Raw genomic sequence first — 26794 nt, 5'->3', positions numbered from 1 at the left:
AAACACTTTCGATGTGTGTCAAAGCATCAGCCTGCTGAGGAAACACGCAGCCCCAGATATACTGTAATCATCACCTGCAGGATTGGAGTCACTTTGCTTTTTCACTAGTGTGAGTTTATATCCGTCTCCGTAGGTGCTCTTGAGGAAGAGAGGTGAGCCGCAGCACTTGAGCTTCCCGTGGGAGATAATGGCGATGCGGTCGCCTAGGAGGTCAGCCTCGTCCATGTGGTGTGTGGAGAGGAGGATGGTCCGGCCTGCATATATACGCACACACACACACACACACACACATACTCGGTTAGATGAACTCATTTAATACTTGAGTCTTTATTCTAAAAATAAATAAACAGACTATTAATACTGTATCATTTGTTGCCAAGCTGCATTATTTTTTAACACCAGATGCATTAAATCTTCTTAACCCTCCCAATCTGCTCTTATCCAGGTGAGCTGTATGATGAATCCCACCTGACCTTATACTGGAGATGCATAGGATGAGAATAGGATCAGCAAACAAATAACAAAAAGAAATAAAAAAAGGTTACGATATAAAAGTTTTTAAAAAAAATCTTATAATGCTTGTTGCATGAGACCCATTGTCCTTTAAATAAAATAAAAAAAGTACTGGAGAATTCTGTGGTATAGAATAATCACCAACTGTCACTGATTATTTTCCTACAGTACAACAGCACACCCGCCTTGCACCTCCAGGTTCTGGGTTCGATTCCCACCTAAGGGTCTGTTTCCTGTTCGGCAAAAATACTGCACCTGATATCAGTGAGTTGTGTGTACATAAACCTAATTTCTAATCCCTAAGATAAAGTGACGATCAGCGTGGAAGCCATTGCTTAATACAATGCTGTGTTGCACTGCAGCAGTGCTCGTTCTTTAACCTTGCTTGTATTTGAGGATGAGGTCCCATATGGCACGACGTGCGTACGGGTCCACGCCGGCTGTGGGCTCGTCCAGAATCACGGCCCGGGACCCGCCCACAAAGGCTATAGCCACCGACAGCTTCCTCTTCATTCCTCCTGAAAGCGTCTGCACCAGACAGTGGCGTTTATTAGACAACTCCAGGTCCTCAATCATCCTGTGCGGGGAAGAGGGGAAAAAAAAATCCTTAACACCTGTGATTCGAAACAAATATCAAGCAGCAGGTCCGTGAAGAAACTGTCATCATCTCACCCTCCTTAATTTGCATCACGGTTTCTATGGCAACAGCAGCATGTGCTCTTGTTTTGTTGCTTGTCTTTGCTTTGGGCCAGTGATGGTTTAATTTATTTACTGGATTCATAGGTTTTTAGTTTTCATTTTTTTATAAGTCCATATACTGTATTTCCCAGCTACGATTTGAGACATTTTGAGATTTAAAGAGCGGTTATATATACAGTGCCAGTAAAAAGATTTCAGACCTTTTTAAGATTTCCATATTTTATGTTTTATATTCATCTTGAAATTGTTTTAATTCCATTTTTTTCTTTATGAATTCTCTAGGAAAAACATCATTGGATGAATGGATGGATGGATGGACGGATGGATGGATAGATGGATGGCTTTATTAATCCCAAAGGGAATTTTAAAAAATTTCGTGAAATTGTTATACCCAATTAAACCACCTTTGATAGCAATGATAGCCTCAAGTCTGTTTGTAAATGATGGAAGTTTCCTCTATTCTTCTCAGCAGAATCGTTCAAGCTCAACCAGGGTGGATGGCCACAGCCATTTTTAGGTCTCTCTGTTGATGTTCTATTGAGTCCAGATTCTGGCTGGGCCATTCCAGGGCATTCACAGAGTTTATTCTTGCCTGTTTGCTCTGGTTTGTTGTCTTTTTTTAAATTGAAAACCATCACCCCAGTCTGGTCTTCTAATTGGTTGAGTGCTGCAGCGATGGTTGTCCTTCTGTAAGACTCTTTCATCTCCACAGGGGAACTTAGGATCTCATTTGGGTTCGGACAAAATGTGGAAAATTTGAAAGGGTCTGAAAACTTTATGTCGGGACTCTACATAAAAATTTTGGGTCAAGTATTGTTAAGGGAAAAAAAAATGGAAAATGACCGAATAAAACCTGTGTCTCATATGATGCACCATGGCCATCCCTACATTAAGTGTAACAATAAGATATACAAGAAATATTAGCTTTCAGCCTTCACAGCGCCATCTGGTGATTCCATTCCTACTATTGAGAAAAGAGAGAGCTGTGACTAACACGTACGGAACACGATGAACATTTCATGCTCCACATTTCTGCAGTCTCAGTACAGCACTGAAGAATTAAGAGTACACCATGTCTCACAGAATTTGCAAGGGTAACACACACACACACACACACACACACTACACAACCTAAAATGTTACAGGATTTGAGACACTGCCTTGGTGCTCCAATAAAAATGAGGAACAGTACATTTAGGAATCATTATAGAAGAATTTGGAATTTGGTCAAATTCTAACAAGATAACACGCCAAGCGATGACATGCTAGCTTGCCAGTTAGCTACCAAAGCTTATATTTTTTTAGATAATTCGAAAAAGACTAGGTGAGGGCACTCACTTATCCATCTCTTTTTGAATGTCCTCTTCAGCCATGCCCTTCAGGCGCGAGTAAAACCACAGGTGCTCTTCTACAGTCAGCTTGTCGAAGAGGACATTGTGCTGCGGGCACATGCCCAGGTTCTGCCGGATGCGCTCCATCTCCGTGCGGATATCGTGGCCGTATATAGTGGCTGAGCCCGAGGTGGGGGGGAACAGCCCGGTAAGGATTGACCTGGAGATCAAACACGATACAGCAATGACATTTTGCTGGATCTCGAAGATTCCTAAAGGAATTACCTGAGCTATAGAATTTTCCAAAAAAATGACTGAATGGAATCCTGTGTTTGGTTCTAGTCTCTGCCTTTTTTCTAGATATAAAAATGTGTGCCTCCATGTTCTAGGTTCGAGTCCCGCCACAAGTCTATGTGTATGGAGTTCGCGTGTTCTCCCCATGCTTGGTAGGTTTCCTCCGGGTGCTCCGGTTTCCTCCCACAGTCCTAAGACATGCAGATTAGGCTAATTGGCGTTCCTAAATCACCCATAGTGTGTGAGTGAGAACATGGGCGTGTGAATATGCCTCGTGTCCTAAGTCTTCTGGGATACGCTCCAGGCTCTCTGCAACCCTGTATACAGGATAAAGTGGTACAGGCACTTATATAGGTATAGATAGGCTTTATGTATTGTCGGACACAAGCTGATTCACCTTGGAGGAGGATGTTGGGAACAGAATGCTGGCAATTAAGGACAGTGCTTGTTATCCTCTCAATAAAACAACAGATGAGTTCTTCAGCATTCTCATTCATCCCCGCTGAACGACATAGGAAATCGTTCCTGCCCAGCGTCATCAGACTCTAAAACTCATCTGCTTATGTCAGACCCACTGAGCTAAACTGGGTCATTTCTGAGTCACAGTGATTTTACTCTTGTATGTTTTACTGTTTTTATCATTACTAATGCTATATACAGTACATAGATATCGTCTTATTGTCCATCCCAGGAGACCTACAGCATGAGGTGGGGTACACCCTGGACGGGGTGCCGATCCATCGCATGGCACAAACACATACACACATTCTCACACACTCATGTACCCACTATGGGCAATCTGGATACACCAATTAGCCTAACCGGGATGTCTTTGGACTGTGGGAGAAAACCGGAGTACCCGGAGGAAACCCACCAAGCACAGGGAGAACATGCAAACTCCATCCACACGGACCCTGTGGCGGGAACCAAACCCAGACCCTAGAGGTGCTAGGCGTCAGTGCTAACCACTAAGCAACCGTGCCACTATATATATATATATATATATATATATATATATATATATATATATATATAATTTCTTTTTAATTTCTGTATCCTTGTTTTTGTATATTGTAGCTACAGACACTGTTACCCAGTTGATAGCTAGTCAGATATTTAGGCTAGCTAACTAGCAGTTGCATGTTTATATGCCATTAATAAAATATTTCTATGATATCTATTACTGTAAACCTTCCTAAGACGTCCATTAAAGAAGAGTTTTTCAGTCAAGCAAAACCAGATAACAGTGCACATATACACAGTTCTCTCTTACATAGTGGTGGTCTTGCCAGCTCCGTTGTGTCCCAAGAAGGAGACAACCTGGTTTTCGTGCAGATTTAAGCTCAGCTTGTTGAGAGCCATCTTGCTGCCCGTCTTGTAGACCTTGGTGAGTTTGTCTATGCACACCACCAGCGGTAAGTGACTGGGTTCCTCTTCTATTCCACGGGTTTCCTCTGGGGGAAATAGACAGGTCTGAAACTCGGACTCGAGAACAAGACCAGAGTTCTACAGTCATTATTGAAGTTCCATAAACCGATCTGATATTAGTACCTGAGCGTCTATGCTCCATGGCGCAGGCCTGATCCTCCTCCATCACGCTGAGCCTGGCACTGCTGCTCCACGGCCACTCCCAGGTCTCAATCCGTCCACTGCCTAGCCAGTAGGACTTCTGCAGGGGGAAGTACCAAGGGCGGGGCAGCCCGTACATTCCTGGACGATGAGAAAAGTATCATGGAAAATGAGACAGATGGAGTTTAGAGACTAGAAAGTGGCAATGATGTTTATGGCAAATGAGTGCCCGGCCCTACAAACAAAATAATTAAAAAAATCTAATGAAGCTGTGCCATGGCTCACCTGGATGCACAGCCTCTATGTACCAAGTGAGCACGCCGTACACAATGGCGTCGATGGTCAGCATGACCATGGACAAGAGGAGGTTAAAATCATCGCCCTCTACCGGTGACTGGTTGATGGTGCGCCACTGGATGCCCACACCGGCCACCTCGTACAAAGCGAAGTACTTTGAACCGAGGCCAAAAGCGGTGGTGGACATCAGAGACTGTAGGAAAAGAGGAAGTCGCATTGGGGCAGAGAGACAGATGGCACCATGGATTATACCGCCGGGTTCAAAATGCATTTCATCCTGAAATAATACCATGTACGTCAAAGGTGTCCTACCGCAATGCACTTCTCGAAGGCTGTGATCTTGTCATGGGCCACCTCTTCTCGGATCGCCACATACATGTAGGGAACGTAACTCAGGAAATAGATAATTCCACCACAAGCTGAGGCCAGTTTGGCTTTGGAGTAGATCACTGACACTAGAAAACTAGAAGGCAGAAAAGGCAAGAAAAGACTACTAAGAAGAAAAAACGATGTTGTTAGCTACAACAGGATTGTTTATGTTGTTAGAGCACATTACCAGAACATGATGGTGGCGATGGCGTATACAGTGAGGAAGAGCCAGATGATGAAGGGGTCGCTATGGAGGAGCACTCGGCCGTATTTTAATATGGCCGTCAGGGCCGTCACTGAGATAGAGAGCTGCACAATGCCAGTAATGAACCAGGCCACCCAGTGCACAGCATTATTTAAGCCCATCATCTTCATCACCTAAAATCAATCATCATCATTGTCAGAATTGGTCATAAACATATAGATAAATAATCAATATTTATACAATCTTTTAAAAAATGATGTGAAATGATGAATCCACAACCACTAATCTTTTACGGCCAAAACTGAGTATTAGTGCTGAATTTTTTTTTATGCTATACATATAATATAATAACATACTGTACTGACCAATCTTTCTTCCCTAAAGATCTTGCTGCTAACTTCAGCCAAAATTTGCCATTTTTCAGCATTATCAAAACAATAATGATTTAAAATCCTGAAATTAAAAATGCTAAAATTGGTATAAGCTTCTAGAAGCATACGACCTATAAAAATTGTTGCTTAAATTAAAGCAGTCAGAGAAAATGTAAGAATTTTCCCCCCAAAAAAATCTGTAGTGTCCGTAACCATATGAAATTCATGTTGCGATATCTTATCAATTTTGCATTTTAGATTGATATACTTTTTCAGGTTTATGTCTTTTCATGTGAAATCTAAATTGGCCAAGTTTCATATGAATGACAATTAAGATCGTTGAAAGATTCAAATTTTTAAAAAGTTACAGACACTACACCTACATGAGCCACTTTTTAGCACCAATACCATGTTTTGGCCGTTACGAAAAACAACAATTTATTTATTGTAGGTCATTAGGTACAGATACAAATCTTATTAGTAGGACTTAATCTACTACTTAAGCTTTTACACAGCTGATTACCCATTCAAATTCGCTCACATCAGCTGAATTTTAATGGCCAAAAGTATGTGGACACTTCACATACAGTACATTTGTTAACAATCCGGTTCGAGATATAACCACCTATTGCTGTTACAGTATAACGATGTGCATTTTTCTAGGAAAGCTTTCCACTACAAATTTCGAGTTTGGTTTCAGCCACAAGAGGATGAGTGCAGGCGGCATTCCAGTTCATCGCAAAAGATGTTCATGCAGGTTTAGGTCAAGGCTTTGTGAAGAACACTTAAGTTCTTCCACTCCAACGTTGGCAAAACATGTCTTCATGGAGCACACTTTGTGCAAAGGACGACTGACATCCTGGAACCGGCTTTGGTTCTTTGGTTCCCTTAAAAGAGGACATTGTCTACATTGTCTACAACAAATAAGACATCTTAAACAATTGTGCGCTTCTAACTTTGTGCTAACAGTTTGTGGGAAGACCCAGGAATGGATATGATGGCCATGCTATATGGGCTATAAAGCTTGGATATCTAAAAGAAAAGAAATGCACCAGTCTAGATAATGTTGGCTAGGCCACGATGTCACATTGATAGCTACTCGAATAACAGATTTTATCTGTAGTATCAGCGAACGTGATTACAACAAATAAGCACACATTGCTTTCACACAAAGCTATCTGCGAGCGTGTAACAGGAAGTGATAGTTTATAAAAAAACCCTCATGCATTAAAGCGCTTCTATTCCTTAAGCGACGAGATGCGCACCTCCTTTCTCCTCAACAAAAAGGCCTTACTTCAAAGTCTCGCAGCTCACCTCTTTGAGTCGATGCTCCTTCTCGGCCACAATGTGTTGGATCATCATGGCCACTGAATAAACCCAGGAGATGACCATGCACAGGGGCATCATGTGCTCAATCACAAACAGAAAACTGCATACAGAGACGTAGAGCGGATAAAGACACACAAGGTACTGTACAGGTGGACATTTTAGGTTTAGATCACCATGATAACAAATGTGTAACTGCTATGAAAAGTGTGAGCACAATTAAAAATCTAATGACGCCTATCATTAGGGAAAAAATGAAAATAAGGACAGACTCACTCGTCTCTGGTGTAGCAGGGGTAGGGGAACATCTGCACGTAATTGCCGGGCTCCACAACGTCGTGACCAACAAATGTATTAATGATTGCTCTCTCCATCATGTCTATGAGAACGCAGCACAGCGGAGTTAATTGAACATCCAAGAGTAAATTAGTGCAAAAGTAGCTTGTATTATAGAATTAAACGACAAGTTTCTTTACACTCAAATTAGAACTAAACGCAATTAGAAAAAAAGTTTTCCAAGAATCTTTCCAGATTGGACTTGGTTCTCCATAATAAAGCAGGCACTGGGACACCGCTGAAAGCAGAAATACAGTATGCTCTAGATTCAACCTAGAAGATCTATTCTACTGGGAAGAACCCGTGACTGTATTATTTATCTTCAACTCTTTGGTGTAAACCCTTATTCTCTTGGTACGAAGGGCCTTCAAATCAAACCGGGACTTGCTGAATAAATGTAGGTGTCAAACTTTCGACATTCACCAAAGACATTGTGAAACATTTTAATGGTGCAAGGGCTCGAAGCCCATTGCAGTCATTCTGATGAACATTCAAGGAGTTCCTGGGAGGCCAGGGTTTCAGAGGTGATGCAGGAGGTCCGATCAGGGCTCCGGCGCACTGAGAGAGCTTTCCACCTTGATGGTATCCATGCACTAGTCAAATGCTGTAATAAGTGCATTAATGTAGCAGGAATTTGATAGTTTTTACTCTTATAACTGTGTTCTGTTATTTTGCACAATCAAAAAATCCAGTTTGATTTGGAGACTCCTCGTAATACCCGTGTGTTTGTTTCTCCTGGCAAAATCTTATCAGGTGTATCATGTTTCATTGCATCCAAGCAACTGTTTCTGTGCTTATATTATGTGGTTGTTTTTTTATGATTATTGATTTTATGATCATTTCAATATTAGATATTTCTTGACTGCCTGTGCACATCATATTAAGGACACACTTATTCAACCCCATCAAAATCCATGTTACTGTTCATACTTCGTCAAACTAGATTATAAACATCATAAGCAAATCTGCTGAAAAACTGGGTATGATTTAACGAATTACGATTTACGAAAAGAAAAAAAAAAAAGTCCAGTCCTTGTTTTAATCTCACGGATGGAGTGTGAAACTAAAGAATCAAGCGTCAAATCCCAAACCACATTTTAAAGTGAAAAACTGAAACTTCCCTCATTCACAAAGCATCTTTACTTATTTATCCTGTACGCAGAGTGCCAATTATCTCATGGCGCACACACAATGACACACTCGTTCACACACTACAGGCAATTTGGAAATCCACCAAGAACATGCAAACTCTATACACAGCGACCCAAGACGGGAATCGAACACAGATTCTGTAAGGAACAGTGCTAACCACTAAGCCACCGTGCCCACCACTGCGAAACTTGTGTGAGATTATTCCTTTAAAACCATTAAATAGAGGTCTTAAAAGAGACATCTGCCCCAAACCAGCTGACATTGTATCCAGCAACTTGGTTCTCCATAATAGAACGTAAGGATCTATTGTGTAAAAGTTAGGGCTTAGGTAGCTCAGAGGCCTAAGGGACTGAGTTACTGATCTGAAGGTTGGCGGTTCGAGCCCCAGCTCCACATGGTTGCCATTGTTGGGCCCCTGAACAAGGCCTGTGACTGTAGTGGCCCTGCATGGGTGCCGATCGATTGCATTGCACACACACACTTACACACTTATTCGCACACACTAAGCACCAGCCTAATCTGCATGTATACTTTGGACTTTGGGATGAAACCGGAGTGCCCGGGGGAAACCCACCAAGCACAGGAAGAACATGCAAACTCCATGCACACAGACCCCGAGGTGGGAATCGAACCCAGACCCTGAAGGTGCAAGGCGACTGCTAAGCACTAAGCCGGCGTGCTGCCTTAATGATGTTTCAGTTTTATTAATTTTTTTAAATCAGTTACATATCACTTAATGAGATAAGTGCAAACGGTGAAATCTTTTAACAGAATTGAAAAGGTTTTAATCCTAAGTATTATTTTAAAGCACATTAATGTACACTAAATGAACTGGTTACACCTGTTTTGATAGAAAAACATGCACTTATTTTACTGCTGGCTTATTTAACTTTAAGGGTAGCAGAGAAATCCTGGTGTCACAATAAGCCTGAGGGCTCCCTTTATTTTATTTTGTCACGGAAACTGCATTTTAGTATTCTAAAAATAGAATTTCGACAGTTTCCCGAGGCTCCCCTTGCAAACAAACTCCATATCTTTGCAATCAGACATGACACCGTAATAAACCTGGTATCATGTGGACCTTATTGAACCAGGAACCTGCGAATGTGCATAACCTAAATCAATCGATATCTGATTTGATATGACGGGTCACAAATACCACCATATCATAACGTCCGGCAGTCCTCGAAGGTGTTGTAAAGAACAGCTGGAGCTCGCTAAAAATCAGTAAGATGCAACGACTGGAGTTTTTTTTTTTTTTTTTTTTAGCCCATTATCTAGTTGCTCCTCATGTGTAAAATCCATGGGGGTAAATTTAGCCGGTGATTCATCTTTATTTTGCTTGGAGGTGTTATCTGTTGCAAGCATCCTGTATAACTGCCAGAGAAAATGGCGAATGTTGTGGATCTGAAAGAGCTCCATTGGAGTGGAAAAAGATGAGCTCGTCTTGTCTGTTTCAAGCTCCTATACAAAACATGATGCGATGTTAAAAGTCGCTGAGGCACCACTCTTAGCTTAACCAGGTAAGCAGTTTACCAGGACACGCTCCATTCTGAATAAAACAAAAGACTAAATGTTATATCTTCCTGACAGTCCGCTCCTCCGCGGGCATTACGTGAGCAGATGATTTATTGCTTAACTTATGGTTTTGTACAGGCCTTTGCTTCAGTACAAATTGCAGAACCGATGTGAAAAGTCTGCAAGAAAATATTCAGTCCTTTGCCAATAAAAAAATCACCAAGCTTACAATGTCTTCTTTAGCAACAAAAAGCAAGACAAGGCAATTTGCTTGAGATGTCAGGTGCCTGATATAGTTAAGGCCAGTCAGTGTATTGTATGATTGTTAAAAGAAGTTATATCTCTACCTTGGATCCACACGAAGCCATAGAGGAAGTAGAACTTCCCGCCGGTGTTGGGTCCAGGGCGCCAGTAAGCCCGGCGTATCTCGTTCGTTTTTTCAGTGAAGCTGGAGTTCTGTCTGATCTTATACTGTACATGAGGAGGCAGGGAGCCGTCCTTATTGGTCTCGAAAATGACGCCTGTACAGGGAGGACATTCAATATACAGTACATTCATACTATTGCAATCGAGTATGAGCAATAGAGAGTGAAAAAAAAATTTCACTCACTCGCAAATACGGAGACGTTATCATGGTAGGCCTGGTTCAGAGTGTAGTTTACGATGCTCTCTTCATCCGGGAAGCCTTTGAATATATCCACACTCACCTAAAACATAAACGATATTCCGATAAACTGTAATGTAACATCGGAACTTTTTCTGTCACAGGAAAACGCTATTAAACAATGTCATTACTTCATGAATAAAAACACGTTATAGCTTGGGTGTTGTTCGTCCCATCGATCGGTCGCCACAGCCATTCAATCCGCACACAACTTGGCACAGGTTTTTATGCCAGATACCCTTCCTGACACAACCCGCCCATTTTATACATGCTTGGGAGCGGTACTTTACCCAGTGGCTGGGAACTGAACCCAGACCCTTCCACATGGCAGGTGAGAAACCTACCACTGAGCCACCGATGCCCTCACTGCTTATAGCTTTCGTGTAAAAGGATAAAACCTTCAAGATTTAGTGGATGTTCTGGATTATGTCAGAAATAAAACATGGCAGTCTGTGCTGTAGCAGGAAAATAATCAATCATTGGGTAGTGTAATAAAACTCGATTGAATTTTACTTGAATTTACCCCGACATCCTGAATGCTTTACTCCTCTTACACTTTTTGCAAAATGAACAGTTTTTATTCATGAAGGAATGACAGAATTTTCTTTTATGTTGTGAAACATCTGGGAAAAAAAACAAAAACAAGTTGGGGCCTAAACTGTATTATTGCATAAAAGTAATAAGATGCTTGAATGAGACCTTTGACATGAACTGAATCCAGCCGCAGGCGGCGTTGTCGATGGTGTCGAGCTGCTCCAGCAGAGTGCTGATGTTCGGCAGCGTGAAATTCTCCTGCATCAGACTTTCTAACAGCTCACTATCCGAAGTGTTTAGCAACTCCGGGTGCCTCCGCAGTTCAGAGGTCAACTACGGAGACAAAACACACAGGCACAAGCATAACAATGCATATGAACTGTTTGACCGCAAAACTGTTTTAAACTCGCTAATTCTTTTCCTCGAGCACACAAAAATGTCTGTAGCAAAACTTTTCATTTGAAAACCACTACGTATCCTTCTTTTAGACGCTTTAAACTTAGGCGAAGTCATGTGATCAGTAATTTAAAACTACCTTTTGGGTAAAACAGCAGCTGCGGTAAGTGAACTAGTGTTCAGTTGGTTTTTGGAGAATGTTGAATCCAAGAAAAAGGACATTTGCACTCTGTTATTGCCACTGCAGTTACCCCAGCATGAGTAAAATACAGGTATGTTTAGACTTAGGACATTACAGTATGTCATTTGGAGCACAATATTGTACACTTAATAAAACTAGGTGTAACCTTCTAATTTCACTTTCAGAAAGAGTTCACTTAACTATCACTGATTTTGCTGCAGACAGGAGCCATAATACAGTATGTCTTACGGTTATATGCTATAAATAAGCAAAGGATAAGGCTACAACACCCTAAAGATGCTCAAGTTACAAGGAATTAAAATGCATGTGTTGGTTATAGGAAGCTGTTGCATTTGCTATGTCTATCAATTTGCTGCATCTTGTTGTTCAGTCAGGATTTCTAAACTTCAGCAGAACCTTACAGGACCATGGATATACATAAAATCAGCCAATGCTCCAACAAATATTTAAATATTGCATACTTGTACATAGTGCATAATGTAGTATAATACTGTGCAATTCAAACTGAAATACTGAATTTTTGGCATTGTTTGTGGTGTTTCTCATGATCTTTAACATTATGACAATTAAAAAGTTTTCCGTGCAACAAAACTAACTAATTTCCTTTGTTCCAATTTGCTTCCCCTAACTCAGTCAAAGCATGAGATCAAAGCAAGGGTTCAATGCATGAGATCAAAGCATGAGATCAAAGCATGAGTTTGATAGTCAAAGCATGAGTTTGATATTTTGTAATAAAACTAAAAATCATAAAACTATATAAATATTTTTATACTAAATTGCATACTTAAATAACCACAAATACCAGGACAGGCTGACTTATCCATGTTGACAACCCTGTGGGAGGTGGACTTAATCTTGTTTTGCAAAATAGCAGGAAATTAAGCAAACGTTTTACATTTTTCTTCTCCCAAATATTCAAAAACTGATTTCTCATTAAGCTGTCAAACTCTTCATAGACAGCCATCTATCTACACTATATTGCCAAAAGTATTCGCTCAACTGCCTCCAATGCGTATGAACTTGAGTAACATCCAATTCTTTATTCCGTAGGGTTTAATATGATGTTGGCCCACCCTTTGCTGCTATAACAGCTTCAACTCTTCTGGAAAGGCGGTTAAGTCATGCTGGAACTGGTATCGGGTTGTTTTTTAGAAGTTGGGCTCTGCCCCTTACTCCCAGTAAAAGGAACTTTTAATTTTGGACAATTTCATGTACCCAACTTTGTGGAACCAGTTTGGGGACGACCCCTTCCTGTTCCAACATGATTGCGCACCAGTGGACAAGGCAAGGTCCATTGACTGGAGGTACTTGACTGGCCTGACCTCAACCTGATAGAACACCTTTGGGATGAATTAAAGTGGAGACTTTGAGCCAGGCCTTCTTGTCTCGTCATCACTGTCTGACCTCACAAATAAGCTTCTGGAAGAATGGTCAAAAATTCCCATAAACACACTCTTAAACCTTGTGGAAAGCCTTTCTAGAAGAGTTGAGAAGCTGTTACAGCTGCAAAGGGGGCGGGGCCAACATCTTATTAAACCCTACAGATCAAGAATTGGATGTAATTTTAATGATAATTTGCATTAAAACAATACATGATGATGACTGTATTCAAAACATGGCTGGAAATTGATACTTAAAAAAAAAAGCAAGCAACATTACACCAATGATATCTATGTTCTGAGATAAAGATGCCTAATTACTTGACTTTGCATGATAAAAATTTCCTCTCAAAGAGAGAATTACAGCTTGTTAAATCCTTCATGGTCATTATTGTTAACACCCACATCCCGTTATGTAATTGGACAGCTTGTAAAAAGTGTGAAAATGAGACTCTTAAATAGGTTTTTGTCGTTCCACAGGGTATTCCAACATCCCTAGCCAAGCTAGAAACATTTTCTATTGCTCTAAATGACTGAAGTTATCAAAATTCAAAAGTTTGCAGTTGGAAAATGACCTAATTTTGTACACTTTTGGTGCCTTACCTGTTGCAGCCATGCTAGGTGATTGTGCAGTTTGCCTTCCTCCAGGAAAGGTCTGAGCTCAGCTGAAATGTTGAGCCATACTTTAGCATAATGAGTCACATTGCCCACAAAGGCAAATGTCTCATTGGCCTAGAAAACAAGAGTCACATACAGTACCTTCATCATCACTGTCCATCCTTCAGACAACCCTAAAAACAAATCTGCTAGAAACACGCTAAACATCTTTAATGTCTAGTTAAACGCTGCTATCAGAAGGGCGAGAGGCATACACTCTTCCTCAAGGCTGTGAGATTTACTTGCCTTCTGAATGACCTTATCCACCTGTGAACCTATGGGAGAGTAGAGAATCTTGGGATTTGTAGTCATAAGGTGGACGAGAAGCCCTAAATTCCGCTGCTCTTTGCTGGTAAAGCCAAGCGAGCTCATGTTGCCTTGCTTCAAAGCTTCTGGCTCAATAATCCTAGTGAAAAAAATGACGATTTGTTGAACTCAGAAAAAAGCTCCGCAAGTAAAGATGATTGTATTAATGTATACCCATACAAACCTGTTATTTCCACATAGAATGGGCTGCAACCCAGCCCACAGCTGCACAAAAGCAGAGAACTGAGAGTGAGGGTTATCTGCCGGAGTGTCCTTTCCTTCAGCAGGGTTTTCAGTGGTGTTGGTACCCCAGCTGGTGGTGTTAGAGTTCCAAGTGGCATTGTTAGCTGAAGAAGAAGTCTGGTGCCCTGCACATGCCCCTTTGGGCAGCAACTTGGCCAAGCCTGAGAGCAGGTCCACATCTTTAAGCAGCTTCTCCACCTCAGTCAGCTCCTTCAGAAGAGCACCCAGGTGGGATTGAAATGGCAGCGCTGAAGCATTGGACTGTTCCAATATTAACTGTGGAGAGAGGGAGAAGGATGGTGTTCAATGTAGGAGACAAACGCAATGAATTTGACACATGAATCAAAATGATCAAAGAATAGGTGGCTGAGTAATTTAATGAATGATAATTGGATGGATGAATGGAAGAGTAATTAATAGATGGATGGATGTGTGGATATTTGTATAATGGTTGATTGATGGATGAAAGATAGGCGGGTAAATAAAAAGTCAAGTATGTTGGTGGAATGATTGCATGGATGAATGTAAGAGATGAAAAAATAAATTTTTCACTAGATGGATGGATGCATGGATGTATATATGTATGTAAGGATGGATGGATGGATGGATGGATCGAAGAGAGAAGGTTGCGTTGGTGAATGGATTGGTACTAGCATAGGTACTGGAGATAAATAAACACTGTGGATTAGATGATAAATAGGTATATGGATGGATAAATAAATAGAAAAATAGATAGATGAATACTGAGATAGATAGGTATAAATATAAATGGATGGTTTGTTGGGTGAACATGTTAATAAACAGATGGTAAATAGAAATGTGGATTAGATAAATGATTAATGAATGGTTAGATGTCTGGGTAAGTGAATGACAGATAAATGGAAGGATGAATGGTATATGGATGGATAGATGAATGGAAGATTGGTAGAATGGTTGATTAATGGATGGAAGACAGATGGGTCAATAAGTTGTCAAGTATGTTGGTGGATGAGCATGCGCATGTATGGATTGATGTGGGGAATGAAAAAATAGATTTATTACTAAATGGATGGATGGATGGATGGATGGATGGATGGATGGATGAGAGGAAAGTTGTATAGGTGAATGGAGTGATACATGGGTGGGGAGATGAATAGACACCACAGTTTATGGATTAGCTGGAAAATTGATATATGGATGGATGGTAGGATGGATGGATGGATAGTTGGGTGGATGGATGAAGACTGAGATAGATGGTTTGTTGGATGAACAAATTGATAAACAGATGCGTACATGAGTAGATACAAAAAGAGAGAGAAATTGTGAAGCAAACAAACAGATAGTTTGATAAGATGAATGGAACAAACTGATTGATGAATCAGTCCATCCTAATTGCCATTGTACATATGTTCATTACTCTTCATACTGTACCTTCTCAATGATTTTCTGTGTGTCGATCTGATCCCTCAGCTCCTGGCTGATCTGTGCAAAACGCTCCGCTTTCTGCCCCACATCTCCTCCACACACGGCCGTCTGATAGGCTCGTAACACTGACTGCTGCTTCTCAGGCACCGATAGGATCCTGTTGAGCTCACTGTCCTTGCCCTCCCCACATGTAAGTACCTGCAGGACACCACCGGTCAGCAAAACTCCCTGGGAGAAAGAAGAGTTGATGACATAGTTGCCAGGAACAGATCTAGTTAAAGTGACAAACAGACAGAGGAGGAATAAAGCTGGATAGACATAGAGTGGCTTGGGCAAAGTGACCCAGCTAATAAGGTACAAGCTTGTCAAGACTGTCAGTATGATGGAACGATAAAAGTGAAAAGGCACATCATTAGGTGTTGGTGAACAAATGTAAAAAATTGAACTCTTGAGCACTAAACGAGCATGACTGACCTCCATCAACTGCAGTTCCTGTGGATCAAATTTGTTTGTCTCCCCTCCACCTCCAGCAATACCCAGAGCCTGGGAAAGCAGCTGGAGAAGGGCGTGTTTATCAGCTGCTTTAGTCGGGTCTCGCAGCGCTTTGTGCAGCAGACCCCCTTCCAGACTCCTCCAACCTCCAAGCAGCTGCTCCTGGAGACACAAAGCATGGTTTAGTGACCCTTGCAAGGCTTCCTGGAGTAGATTTAGTTATGAGTGTATATTCCGTTCTTACTATCTAACCATACCAACCATACAGGAGGTGATATTTGAGCCCCTGATTTATTTGCATATGTATTCTTGGGGCATTTTCGGCACCTATGGAATGCGCTGGTCCAGAACGTACTGTATGTGTCACAACATACCTCCAGTTGTAAGACCTTCTCTCCAGGGCTGCGAGCACCACGGTGACCTTCGGGCCAGCCTCCACTTCCTGCACTTGCTTTGGGATATGTGCCAAAAATGAGGTTGTACACCTGCATCAAGCAAACAAACACACATACAGTGTGACTCCATATTGTCTAATATCAACCTCCTCTTATTGGATACAAAGACTTTTTGGCCACAGGCTTCGGAACACTGACAATGCAGATTTTGGTTTCCTGCACTTTGGTGTGATAAATTTCCTGGCAAAAATGAAAATTTATACCTGATACAACAAAATGACCATTGTGTCAAAGCCAAACATAATGACCAGGGTATAGATTCCTGTCATTAAAAGTTCTTCGTGAGTTTCGTATGACACCACTTGAGTGGTAAGTAACACAATGGTCTAGCGTGCTCGAGGAGAGAGACCTAAGAGAGAGGTCTAGGCCTGGTTATCTGCCAAGTCAGTAAATGGCAAATTTCTGTAAAAGAAGCCAGATCTTGATTGTGTTTATTGATGATTCAACCCAGACTGGATGTCTGGAATGTGACAGACATCTGCCAATGACTATCGATGGCATCTAAAGGAATGGAAAGGAAATTATATTAATAGAAATAAAGAGTAAGAAACGCAGGAAAGGTACAGTGACTACACTTGGACAGACAGCTTGAGAATTATTGGGAAAAATTGTTAAACTTTAATTTCAGAAAAAGACAGAAATCTAATATTTATTGAAGCGTTTTTATTTTAAGACAAGGGTGACCAAAGTCTGGGCACAGGGCCCAATGCTGCTTGGAAAGATATTAATTTGCCCACAGCTACTCTTTTAGAATTTATTATTCTAACACTCACTTACTCCCTCATTCATTCTCTGTACTGCTTTTATTGTGCAGGGAATTGGGAGGCCTGGAGCCAATTCCAGGGAACTCGGGGCATGAGGCAGGGTATAGAGTCCTGACCTTCGCCCGATGGAAAATCTTTGGGATGTGCTTCTGAAAGAATGGTCAAAAATTCCGGTAAACACAACCTTTAAACATTGTGGAAAGCCTTCCCAGAAGATTTGAAACTGTTATATTGTAGCTGTAGCGGGTGGTCCAACATCATATTAAGCTCTAGGGATTAAGAATTGGATGTTACTCAAGTCCATATGCATGTGAAGAAAGGTGAGCAAATACATTTGGCAATACAGTGGAACCTCGGATTGCGAATAATATTTTTGGGTTGTGGATCAAATCGTCAGAGTTTTCATTATTTCTTATGGGGAAAATTCACTTTGATATACGAGTGATTTGATATACAAGCACACTTCTAAAATGAATTATGCTCGCAATCCAAGCTTTGACTGTATACTGTATGTTGGTTGGCACGGTGGCTTAGTGGTTTGCACTTTCGCCTTGCCCTTCCAGAGTCTGGGTTCGATTTCCACCATGGGTCAGTGTGCATGGAGTTTGCACGTTCTCCCTGTGCTCGGTGGGTTTCCTCCAGATGCTTCAGTTTCTTCCCACAATTTAAAGACATGCAGATTAGGCATAATTTCTGTTCTTAAATTGCCTGCAGTGTGTGAATGTTGACCAGAAGTCCTACAAAGGGTCTTAAAAATGGGAATATTACAATAGTCACTATTGGTCGCCACGGTCCCTAGTTGGACTACAGAAGTTCGGATGGATGATACAATAATGTTGGCTTGTCCAGTTATTTTTGGTCTGTAAAAAAGGGGCCTGAAAGTTTGCAGTTTTTTACTCATATCTGCTCTTTATTTTATTAAACCTTGGAATAAACGATAGACACTATGCTAAACAGATTTATGGCTAGTTAAATCTGACCTACACTGTGGTATTTTGATAAATCCTAATCTGGCCCCCAAAATAAGACACACATATCAAAACTCCAGAATTTGCTGCTTCACTGGTGTGTAACTGTTACACAAAGACCTAAATGCTTAATCATTTGGTAACATATGGAAGATCTATGTGGAAGAGTACACACAGGAAATTAAATGAAAGATTGCTGACCTTCACTCGTCATTATCCACTGTTAGAGCAATGATTAAGAAACAACCTGAGCTTTAATGAACCTGCCTGGACTTTTTCCAAGATCACAAAGTTGCAGAAGATTGTAAGACTTCAGGCTCATCAACTTTACGAAGCGATTAGACTTCAAATCCATACCAGCAAAGTGAATTAAAACAAGAATTAAAGAAAGACTTTCCTTTCTTTGGGAACTGTGTACCTTTCTGGGCGCTGTTCTTAAAAGTGAAATATGGTCAGAAGAGACGCATATAGGACACCAAACTATCAGCATGGCTTTGTCATACATAAGGAGTGAAAGTCATAGATTACAGAAGCAGACTCAGTGCTCTTATGTTGGCTAAGAAAGGTTACATAAAGGTACAAAATCTCTAAAATGGGTTCGCCAAGAATTCTGAAGCTGACTAGCACCTACATGTATTGCTTTTTTCTAACAAGTACACCTACCATACATATACACCTTTCAGTTAGGTATACCACTGCATCTACAGTAGGCTACCAAAGAAAATAAACCCCAAAACTTTGCACAGTCTGATATTTCTTTTGACCGCTTTCAGCTAATGTGGTGTCTAGTTCATGTCTGAAAATTATTCCTCATGCTCCCAAAACCAATCAATTTTTTTTTTTGTAAATGACATTATATTGTAGCAACTCAAAAAAAAAAATATGTACACAAAGGTTTTCTTTCCAAAAAGTTTATTCCCAAATAGTCCCAAAAAGTTCCCCCAAATGTTTGTTATTAAATTAATGTTACAAATCAAAAAACAGATATGGTCTTCTGACCATATTTCACTTTTACGAACAGATTTTTGTCTCCACACACATTGGAGACTAAGCGCTTCATTCACATGCAAGATTTATGCAAACGACTCTATTCAGATGTAAGTAAATGCTAATTGATGTTTTGCTTGGGACAAGTGATGTGCCGATGTATGTTCCTGTCCAACAAGACAGAAAGGGCTTAAATGATTGAACAAAAAAAAAAAGTTATTTTAGAATATTTTCACGTAAATGCACATAAGAATCTTTCCCTGAAAAAAATGACTGGTCGCATGAATCCACACAAACCGCTTCGTTTATTTTTAATAATAATAATCATCATGCTTCTTTGCTATTTGTGTCCAGCATTGAATAATTATTTGACCACAAACGGCTGGAATGTTATTGTAAATTTGTGATTGGAATAAAGCTGTTCGCTTAAAAAAAAAAAAGGTAGCATTTATTAAGCAAGTATATATTTGTTCTACTGTATGTCATTTTTCCTGCGTACTGATTTTACATTTTGTCTGCAAAAGTTCTCCCTCTTTGTGATCGGAGTATATTATGACTAAAATAAGGCTGCTCATATCTGCATCGTTTTAATCAAAGGGGAGATGAAAAGTGCAAAGTGGAAGTGTTATGTATTTCACTCATAATTCTACTGGTGATTATATTTTTCTTATTTATATACAGTATACAGTATATATTTTTTATGATGCAACTTCACCAAGCGTTTAAGTGATTTCCGGTTATTTTTTTAGACCACATAGTTTTAATAATAAGTTGGACAGTTCTTAACCCGACTACAGTAATTTTCAAATTCCGTTAGTTGTTTTCTTTGCTCGGTAATGCCAACTTTTGTATCCAGGCACTGTACTTTGAAGAAGTGCTATGAATATACTAAGAAACTTTGAAAAACTATATGTCAGGTTGAATGCATGACACTATAGTACTATGAAAATACTAAGTACTATGAAAAAGTTATGCATTAAGTGGCATTTTACATGGAATCCTAGATGACTTGCTCAAAAGTGGGCCAAAATACCAACTTGACCCTAGAAATATTTCGAACCCACAGTTTTACAATTTTTCTTCTTAACAATGGTGTGAAAGTATTAGGCATTCAGTAAAAACCGGTTTGAATTTTAAATTTTGATCTTTTACTGACCTAGTGATATGCTGTACAATATTCTATTGTGATATGCAATAATAAGTGTTCTATTGTAGGCTCACTCACTTATCATTTATACCACTTCATCCTGTGTACAGGGTTGCAGGGGCCTGGAGCCTATCCCAGGAGACTTAGGGCACTTAGTGACACGCTCTACAGTGTCACTAAGTGCCCTAATTGGCATTTTGGGAACGTCAATTAGCCTAATCTGCATGTTTATGGACTGTGGGAAGGAAACCCACCAAGCACAGGGAGAACATGAAAACTCGTGACCCAGACCCGAGGTGGGAATCAAACCCGCACCCTGGAGGTGCAAGACGACTCCTTTATGATATTCATAAGACAATATTTCCAACTTACGATGGGTTTATCCGGACGTAACCCCATCAAACAGTAGGTCGAGAAGCATCAGTATATAAATAAATACTGCAAGTCCAAAACATTTTTCACTTTCTACTCTGGAAACAAATTGTGTAGGTTTAATTTTTTGCCTCCAGGTTATTTTTATTCTAGGAGGACTCTATGTGGAGGAGTTGCTTGAATTGTGCTGATGTTACAGCATAGGTGCTCCTGACATTCCCAGTATAGCAGCAAGTTAACAGCCTGGCACTTAATCGGCAAAGAGCTGAAGTTCACAGCATTTGCCTGTGCCATTTGCGCTCTTCTGTTCTGCTGTCAAAAACACAATGGGTGATGCAAACGAGAGGCTGTGACTTCTCTTAAAGAGAGCAGGGTAAAATGTGAATGCTGTGTCCTGAACCCTTAAAACCCAGAACCTATATAGCCATTTGTGTTGTACAGTACTATGTTTTCATGAATATATACAGGCTTTATGTAGAGCGTCTTATATCCATTTTCTTGCAGCACAACCTAAGCAATATGATGAAATTCATTTTATTCCAACTATTTAAACATGACTGAGAAAATAAAGGGTCACATACAGTTTGAACTCCATACACACAGAACGGACTCGGGTTGCCAGCTCGATGCCCGCTTGTCATGCACACACTACAGGCAATTTTGGAACGCCAATTAGCCTAACCTGCATGTCTTTAGACTGTGGGAGGAAATGGGAATACCCGGAGGAAACCCACCAAGCACAGAAAGAACATGCAAACTCCATGCACTCAGACCTAAGGCGGGAATCAAACCCCAACCCTGAAGGTGCAAAATGACAATGCTGGCCAAAGCCCCCGTGCCGGTACATGTATATATACATTCTTTACTTATTGACCTCCACAGTCCCTAGTCTGACCCCAGAGGTTCCTACACGGATAGATAGATATATGATTCATTTTTTTGACCAATGTTGTGTTTCCGCTCAAGATGTAAGGGTCAAAGAGGAGTGTGATGAATTTGGCACGAGTTACAAACCTCTTTCAGGTTGACAGGGGATGAGAGAAGCAGGTCGGCCGTGTCGTTGTTCAGAGAGAGATTTCGGATGAGGAACTGCTGGAAGTGAGTGGAATTCCTTATGACGCTGCCTAAAGTGAAGACTAGAACCGGGGACAGCAGAACATTATACAGGCTGTTCAGCTCAACACATAGTAAATACAGTACACACTGTGAACTGATGAACTGCTGGACTGATGTGAGACTGTGTGTGCAGTATGTATCTCCACACCGTGGCTGGTGTTGAAGCTGCTCTCTATGGGACTCTGGGCTGAGCTGATACTGTCCAGGTGGTGCTGCAGTGACTCCAGCTCCTCCCCGAGAGTCGGCCCGTCCGAGGCGAACAAGCGATCCTGCTCCATCACCTCCCCGATCCGCTCCAACAACTGAGTCACGCTGAAAAGGCATTTCAACAAACAAGGCGTTAATCGAAATTACCTAGTAAAGTAAACAGAAAAGGCCAGAGAGTGGGAGAAAGTGTAAAAAAATATAAAAAAAAAATAAAGCCTAAGGGAATGAGATAGGTAGTTAGCCAATATATCTTAGAGAGAGGTTCATTATGCAGGCTCAGTGCTTATACACACACGATTACAGGTGCTAATGAGGACTGCTGTTAGGTGCTACAGACACAGTGGTAGTCCTCAGAGGTGGAAGAGAGACAAACAGAGATACAGTGATAAAGTATTAAGGCTTTGACTCACGTCGAGTTTTTGTACTGCAGGAAGCCGAACTCGTCTCGCTGGCCATCCGGACACAAGGACTGCATGATGGGTATGATGCCCGCCGAGGTCAGGGGGGCGGCGCTGTAGAAAGCTGATCGGGTCCCCCCCCGAAAAGAGGAAAACAGCCGCAGCGGGGAATGGATGAGAACGGCGATGGCGGGTCCAGTGGAGGAGGTGGTTAGTAGGGTTTAATTAATAGAGATGTAAAAGTTGGAAAGGACGAAGAGAGAGAGAGAGTTTGGGTGGGTTAGAGAGAAGTTATTGCAAATAAGCAGGAAGTGGCAGAGAAGAAAATGGTGTAAGGAGGGAGAGATGGGAGAGGGACAATGGACGGATCGGGCGGAAGGGATGAGAAACCAAAACAAACCAAAGGAAAGCACAACAAGAGAAAGAGTGAGGGAACGGTCATACAGTAGCTCAGAAAAAAAAGAGTCAGGAGGTCAGGGAAGGTTTCAGAAGTCAGGTCAGATTGCATTAGGTTAACTAGCTTTAAAGACACGTACTGTACACATGAGCTCGCTTTCACTGGAACACGGAAATACTAGGCTTGGTATGTTTCCCACGCACTACACTCTACATATAGACAGTGTAAAAAGCTCCAGCACACACTGAATCGGCAGTTTATTGAGTATGTCCTATCTACACACACTGGCCATTCTTTACAATAAATCTACTGTATAGGTCACTTTGTATGTGTGTAATTACTGTTTCCTCACTGTTGCAGATTATATTGGGTTATGAACCTGTGTATTAATGTACAGTATATACATAATTACACAATCCGTTGTGCTGAGAAAGAGCCATCACTCACTAGGGTGGTCCATTTTCTTTGATTAAAAGGGAGGAACAGAACATAATGAAAAGGGGTGTAAAAGGAGAATAATTAACGACATGGTGATTACGGTGTGGTGCAGTCTAGTTACAGATACCACCACGAGTAAGATGCTTTTTCCAATAATTGTACATCGTTACACTGTTATTACCATAATGATTTTGCAAAACTGACCTTTTTTATTTATTAAAGGAACATGTCAAGCCTTTGATTTATTTGTATTTGTGTTCTTTTACATTATAGAAGATTTACACATGATCAGCCCTACTCGTAACCATAATATTGATTATCACTTACATACAGTATCAGTTAAAGCGACAGGATCATGGGCACTCAAGACTCATGTTGTGTGATCCCGTGTTAAAAGCCTCCGATCTGCCTTTTTCTCCAACCTCTGTTAAAGGATTAATCTCAAACCCCCTCATTACACTATTCTCAAAACACTGTGAGCGCTAATCAGTCACAAATCGCGAGGCCGTTAGAAGCCGCGTGTGCCAGCATGCTCGCGGCCACTCAACCCGCGCGCTTACTGTCAAGTCATATTTTCAGACTTTGGAGACTTTTTGAGGCGGTAAAATGTCACCCATTTTTTTTCTTTTTTTATAATGCCGCACTCTGAACTATTTACATGTTTAGCGCTTGTGTTAGGAGAAATAATTCAAAATAGTAATTATGGCAGATGACTGAGATGTGCGCTACTCAGTTAAATGTTAAACTCTTGTATTTGAAGTTATTTGTATTGTTTAAATGCAACGCTTGTTTTTTAAGTGAGAAAATTTATATTACAAGGAATGGGCTACATTAAATTAACTATTAAACTTTTTCTAAAGGTTTAAAAATTGTGACAAAATCGGGGGGGGGGATGTAATCTTAAATTGGGATATTTATAAAATCCTGATAGTTATAAAATCGATTTACTTGAATCGACATCAGGTGATTCCCTTCCCCACCGCCGATGGACAAGAGTTCAAGGTTGTAAATCCAAATTCAAACAAGTATGATCCACGGAGGTCCCATCTTACAATTTACAACACTTAAAGGATGCGCTGCTAACATCCTGGTGCCAGATACCACAGCAGACTGTACCTCCATAGGTCTTGTCGAGCCATGTCTCAAAGGGGTAGAAGCTGTTTTGGCGGTACAAGGGAAACCTATTAAATACTGGACTTAATGTTTTGGGGTTTTAATTTTATAGCTGATTGGTGTAACAATCCCCCCCCCCATCTCCACCCCCAATAAGTTTCTCTTTTTTTGCTATCTTATATTAGATAAGGCCTATAAAAAATGCTGCTTATAAAATATTTGCAAGTAAAAACCACAAAGCCTAAAGGCAAGTTGGAAAACCAGACTGCCTCCAACAATGCTATATAAGATTGTACTCATACCATATTAACAATTACGCATATTTTTCATGAAATTTGTTTAAGCAGACAGTGTATAAACAAAAGGTTTGTTTAAGCAAATAATGTATTAAAAAATGTCCAGCATTCAACAGCACTGTAGTTTAATTTTGTCCCTACAAAGTGACCTACATGGTGATGAAACTATTTGTATATTAAATGGAATATTTGTATTAATGTTTGTATGTACAGTATCTGACTCTAACCTCAACTTAAGAAGCATCGCTTTAACCCAAACATTCTAAAAATTCAATTATCCACAATTGGACGCAATTGAGAAATAGGATTTATGGATAAAGCAATCCCGTGCCCTACACTGATCCTGTAATTACCAAGCCGGTCTGATTATTTAATAAAAAATGGCTCTGGGAAATGTGAACTTCTATACCAACGCCATGGCCATTTCACTCCCAGCCCGAGCTGCTGGTCATCTTGGCATCTCCCTCAGGGTATCAATGCAAGACTTTTGGCACAGACAGCGGCGTATAGAAAGTTAAATGTAATCTGCTGACTCGGTTTTTCTTAAGTGTTTGGATACTGCAGCAGACAGCCTGCGGAGCTGGCATCTACTCCTGCTCGTTCTCTCTCTCTCCTCTCCTTCCTCTCTCCACTAATAAGTCACCTCCTTCCGGCGTTCTGGAATTAGATGGCGCGCGCTCGCTGTCAGCACCTGCCCATGCAGTAAAATCTCTCTGTTTACACAAGCGGGTGTCATATTTCTCCTGTTCCAGTGACGGCTGGGTTAGAGAGACGCGCTATTCAGGTCTAATACACTGCTGTCTGACATCTGCTTCCTCTCTGGCCGAGGATTAAAACAGCAAACACGGTCAGAGGAAAAGCCCGGTCACCAGATAATTCCATTAAGCAGGTTAAACCGTAGTGTGTGAAAAGAGATTAAAGATTTCAAGATTTAAAGGACTAGTTTGGTCAAAAAAAAAAAGCAAACTATTTCCCACTCTTACCCCTGGGTTTGCCAAGGTTTTTTCCCTTTTTTTATTTTTATTTTATGTTTGCAGTGAGGTAATACATTCTCTCTGGCTAAATTTTGGATTAAAAGCAATACATTTTTCTTTGCCAAACTTTTCCTTTAATATATCTTCTTTGTATAAGTAGCAGTATTAGAGATAAGTAACAACGCTGACATGTTAATGTACACAAAGACATCTGCGGACATTAAGCGTCTCTGAACCATTTTAATAACTCACTCATTCGTTAACCCATACATTATGTGTGAACCCTAGAAGTGTGTGCTGGTGTCTGTTGATGCCTGCTCAGCGTCCAGTTCTGTAATGTTGTCCTCTCGTTCCTTACCTTCATACCGATATAAGAAACAGGATCTGCAGCACATTCCACTCCAGTAAGCACCCCCCTCCACACACACACATGGACATGCACTGCTACATACACACATTAGAGCCCACACCAAGTCACACACAGTTAGGAAACAGAGAGGCTAGAAGCAACACAGATGGCATGGCACACACAAAGTTTCATAAAGACCAGAAACACTGGATTTAAAAAAAACATTACTTAGACTTACACACTGGTCCAGCATGCAGTGAACATGTACCATGGAAAAAAAGGTAGAACAATTCAGAGAGAGAGAGAAAAAGAGAGAGAGAGAGATAGAGAGAAGAAAGGACAGATGATAGAAAGGAACAAAAAATATAAGAAAAAGACAAAAAGATGGTCTTTGATTTCATTCAGCATTGGAAACAAAAAGGACACAATGGTGATGGTGATTAATGAGGACGCGCTCTAAAACGGAACTACTGAGCCAGAAGCCGAAACGTCTTTGCAATCGACAATAGATTAGCAAAGTTCCCCAATGATGCTATGTGGCCACATACAAAAAGAC

General features: G+C 40.8%; 1 protein-coding gene across 1 annotated transcript in view; it reads right to left on the bottom strand.

Moving 5' to 3' along the window:
* abca2 (ATP-binding cassette, sub-family A (ABC1), member 2) overlaps positions 1-26794 on the bottom strand; it is an 86676-nt gene that overhangs the window by 23762 nt on the left and 36120 nt on the right. Inside the window, exons 4-25 of the mRNA XM_053480884.1 lie at positions 22684-22795; positions 22215-22378; positions 21965-22086; positions 16632-16742; positions 16240-16419; positions 15772-15993; positions 14303-14637; positions 14059-14218; positions 13759-13887; positions 11344-11511; positions 10591-10687; positions 10328-10501; positions 7251-7353; positions 6963-7077; positions 5260-5450; positions 5016-5166; positions 4692-4896; positions 4389-4547; positions 4111-4291; positions 2551-2763; positions 894-1090; positions 75-254 (exon numbers count right to left, since the gene is read on the bottom strand). Of these exons, the coding sequence (XP_053336859.1) occupies positions 75-254; positions 894-1090; positions 2551-2763; positions 4111-4291; positions 4389-4547; positions 4692-4896; positions 5016-5166; positions 5260-5450; positions 6963-7077; positions 7251-7353; positions 10328-10501; positions 10591-10687; positions 11344-11511; positions 13759-13887; positions 14059-14218; positions 14303-14637; positions 15772-15993; positions 16240-16419; positions 16632-16742; positions 21965-22086; positions 22215-22378; positions 22684-22795 (3669 nt within the window). The remainder of the gene's footprint in view (positions 1-74; positions 255-893; positions 1091-2550; positions 2764-4110; positions 4292-4388; positions 4548-4691; positions 4897-5015; positions 5167-5259; positions 5451-6962; positions 7078-7250; positions 7354-10327; positions 10502-10590; positions 10688-11343; positions 11512-13758; positions 13888-14058; positions 14219-14302; positions 14638-15771; positions 15994-16239; positions 16420-16631; positions 16743-21964; positions 22087-22214; positions 22379-22683; positions 22796-26794) is intronic.

Source organism: Clarias gariepinus, chromosome 21, assembly GCF_024256425.1.
Source record: "Clarias gariepinus isolate MV-2021 ecotype Netherlands chromosome 21, CGAR_prim_01v2, whole genome shotgun sequence".
Taxonomy (NCBI): Eukaryota; Metazoa; Chordata; class Actinopteri; order Siluriformes; family Clariidae; genus Clarias; species Clarias gariepinus.
This window is presented reverse-complemented; position numbering and strand designations above follow the sequence as displayed.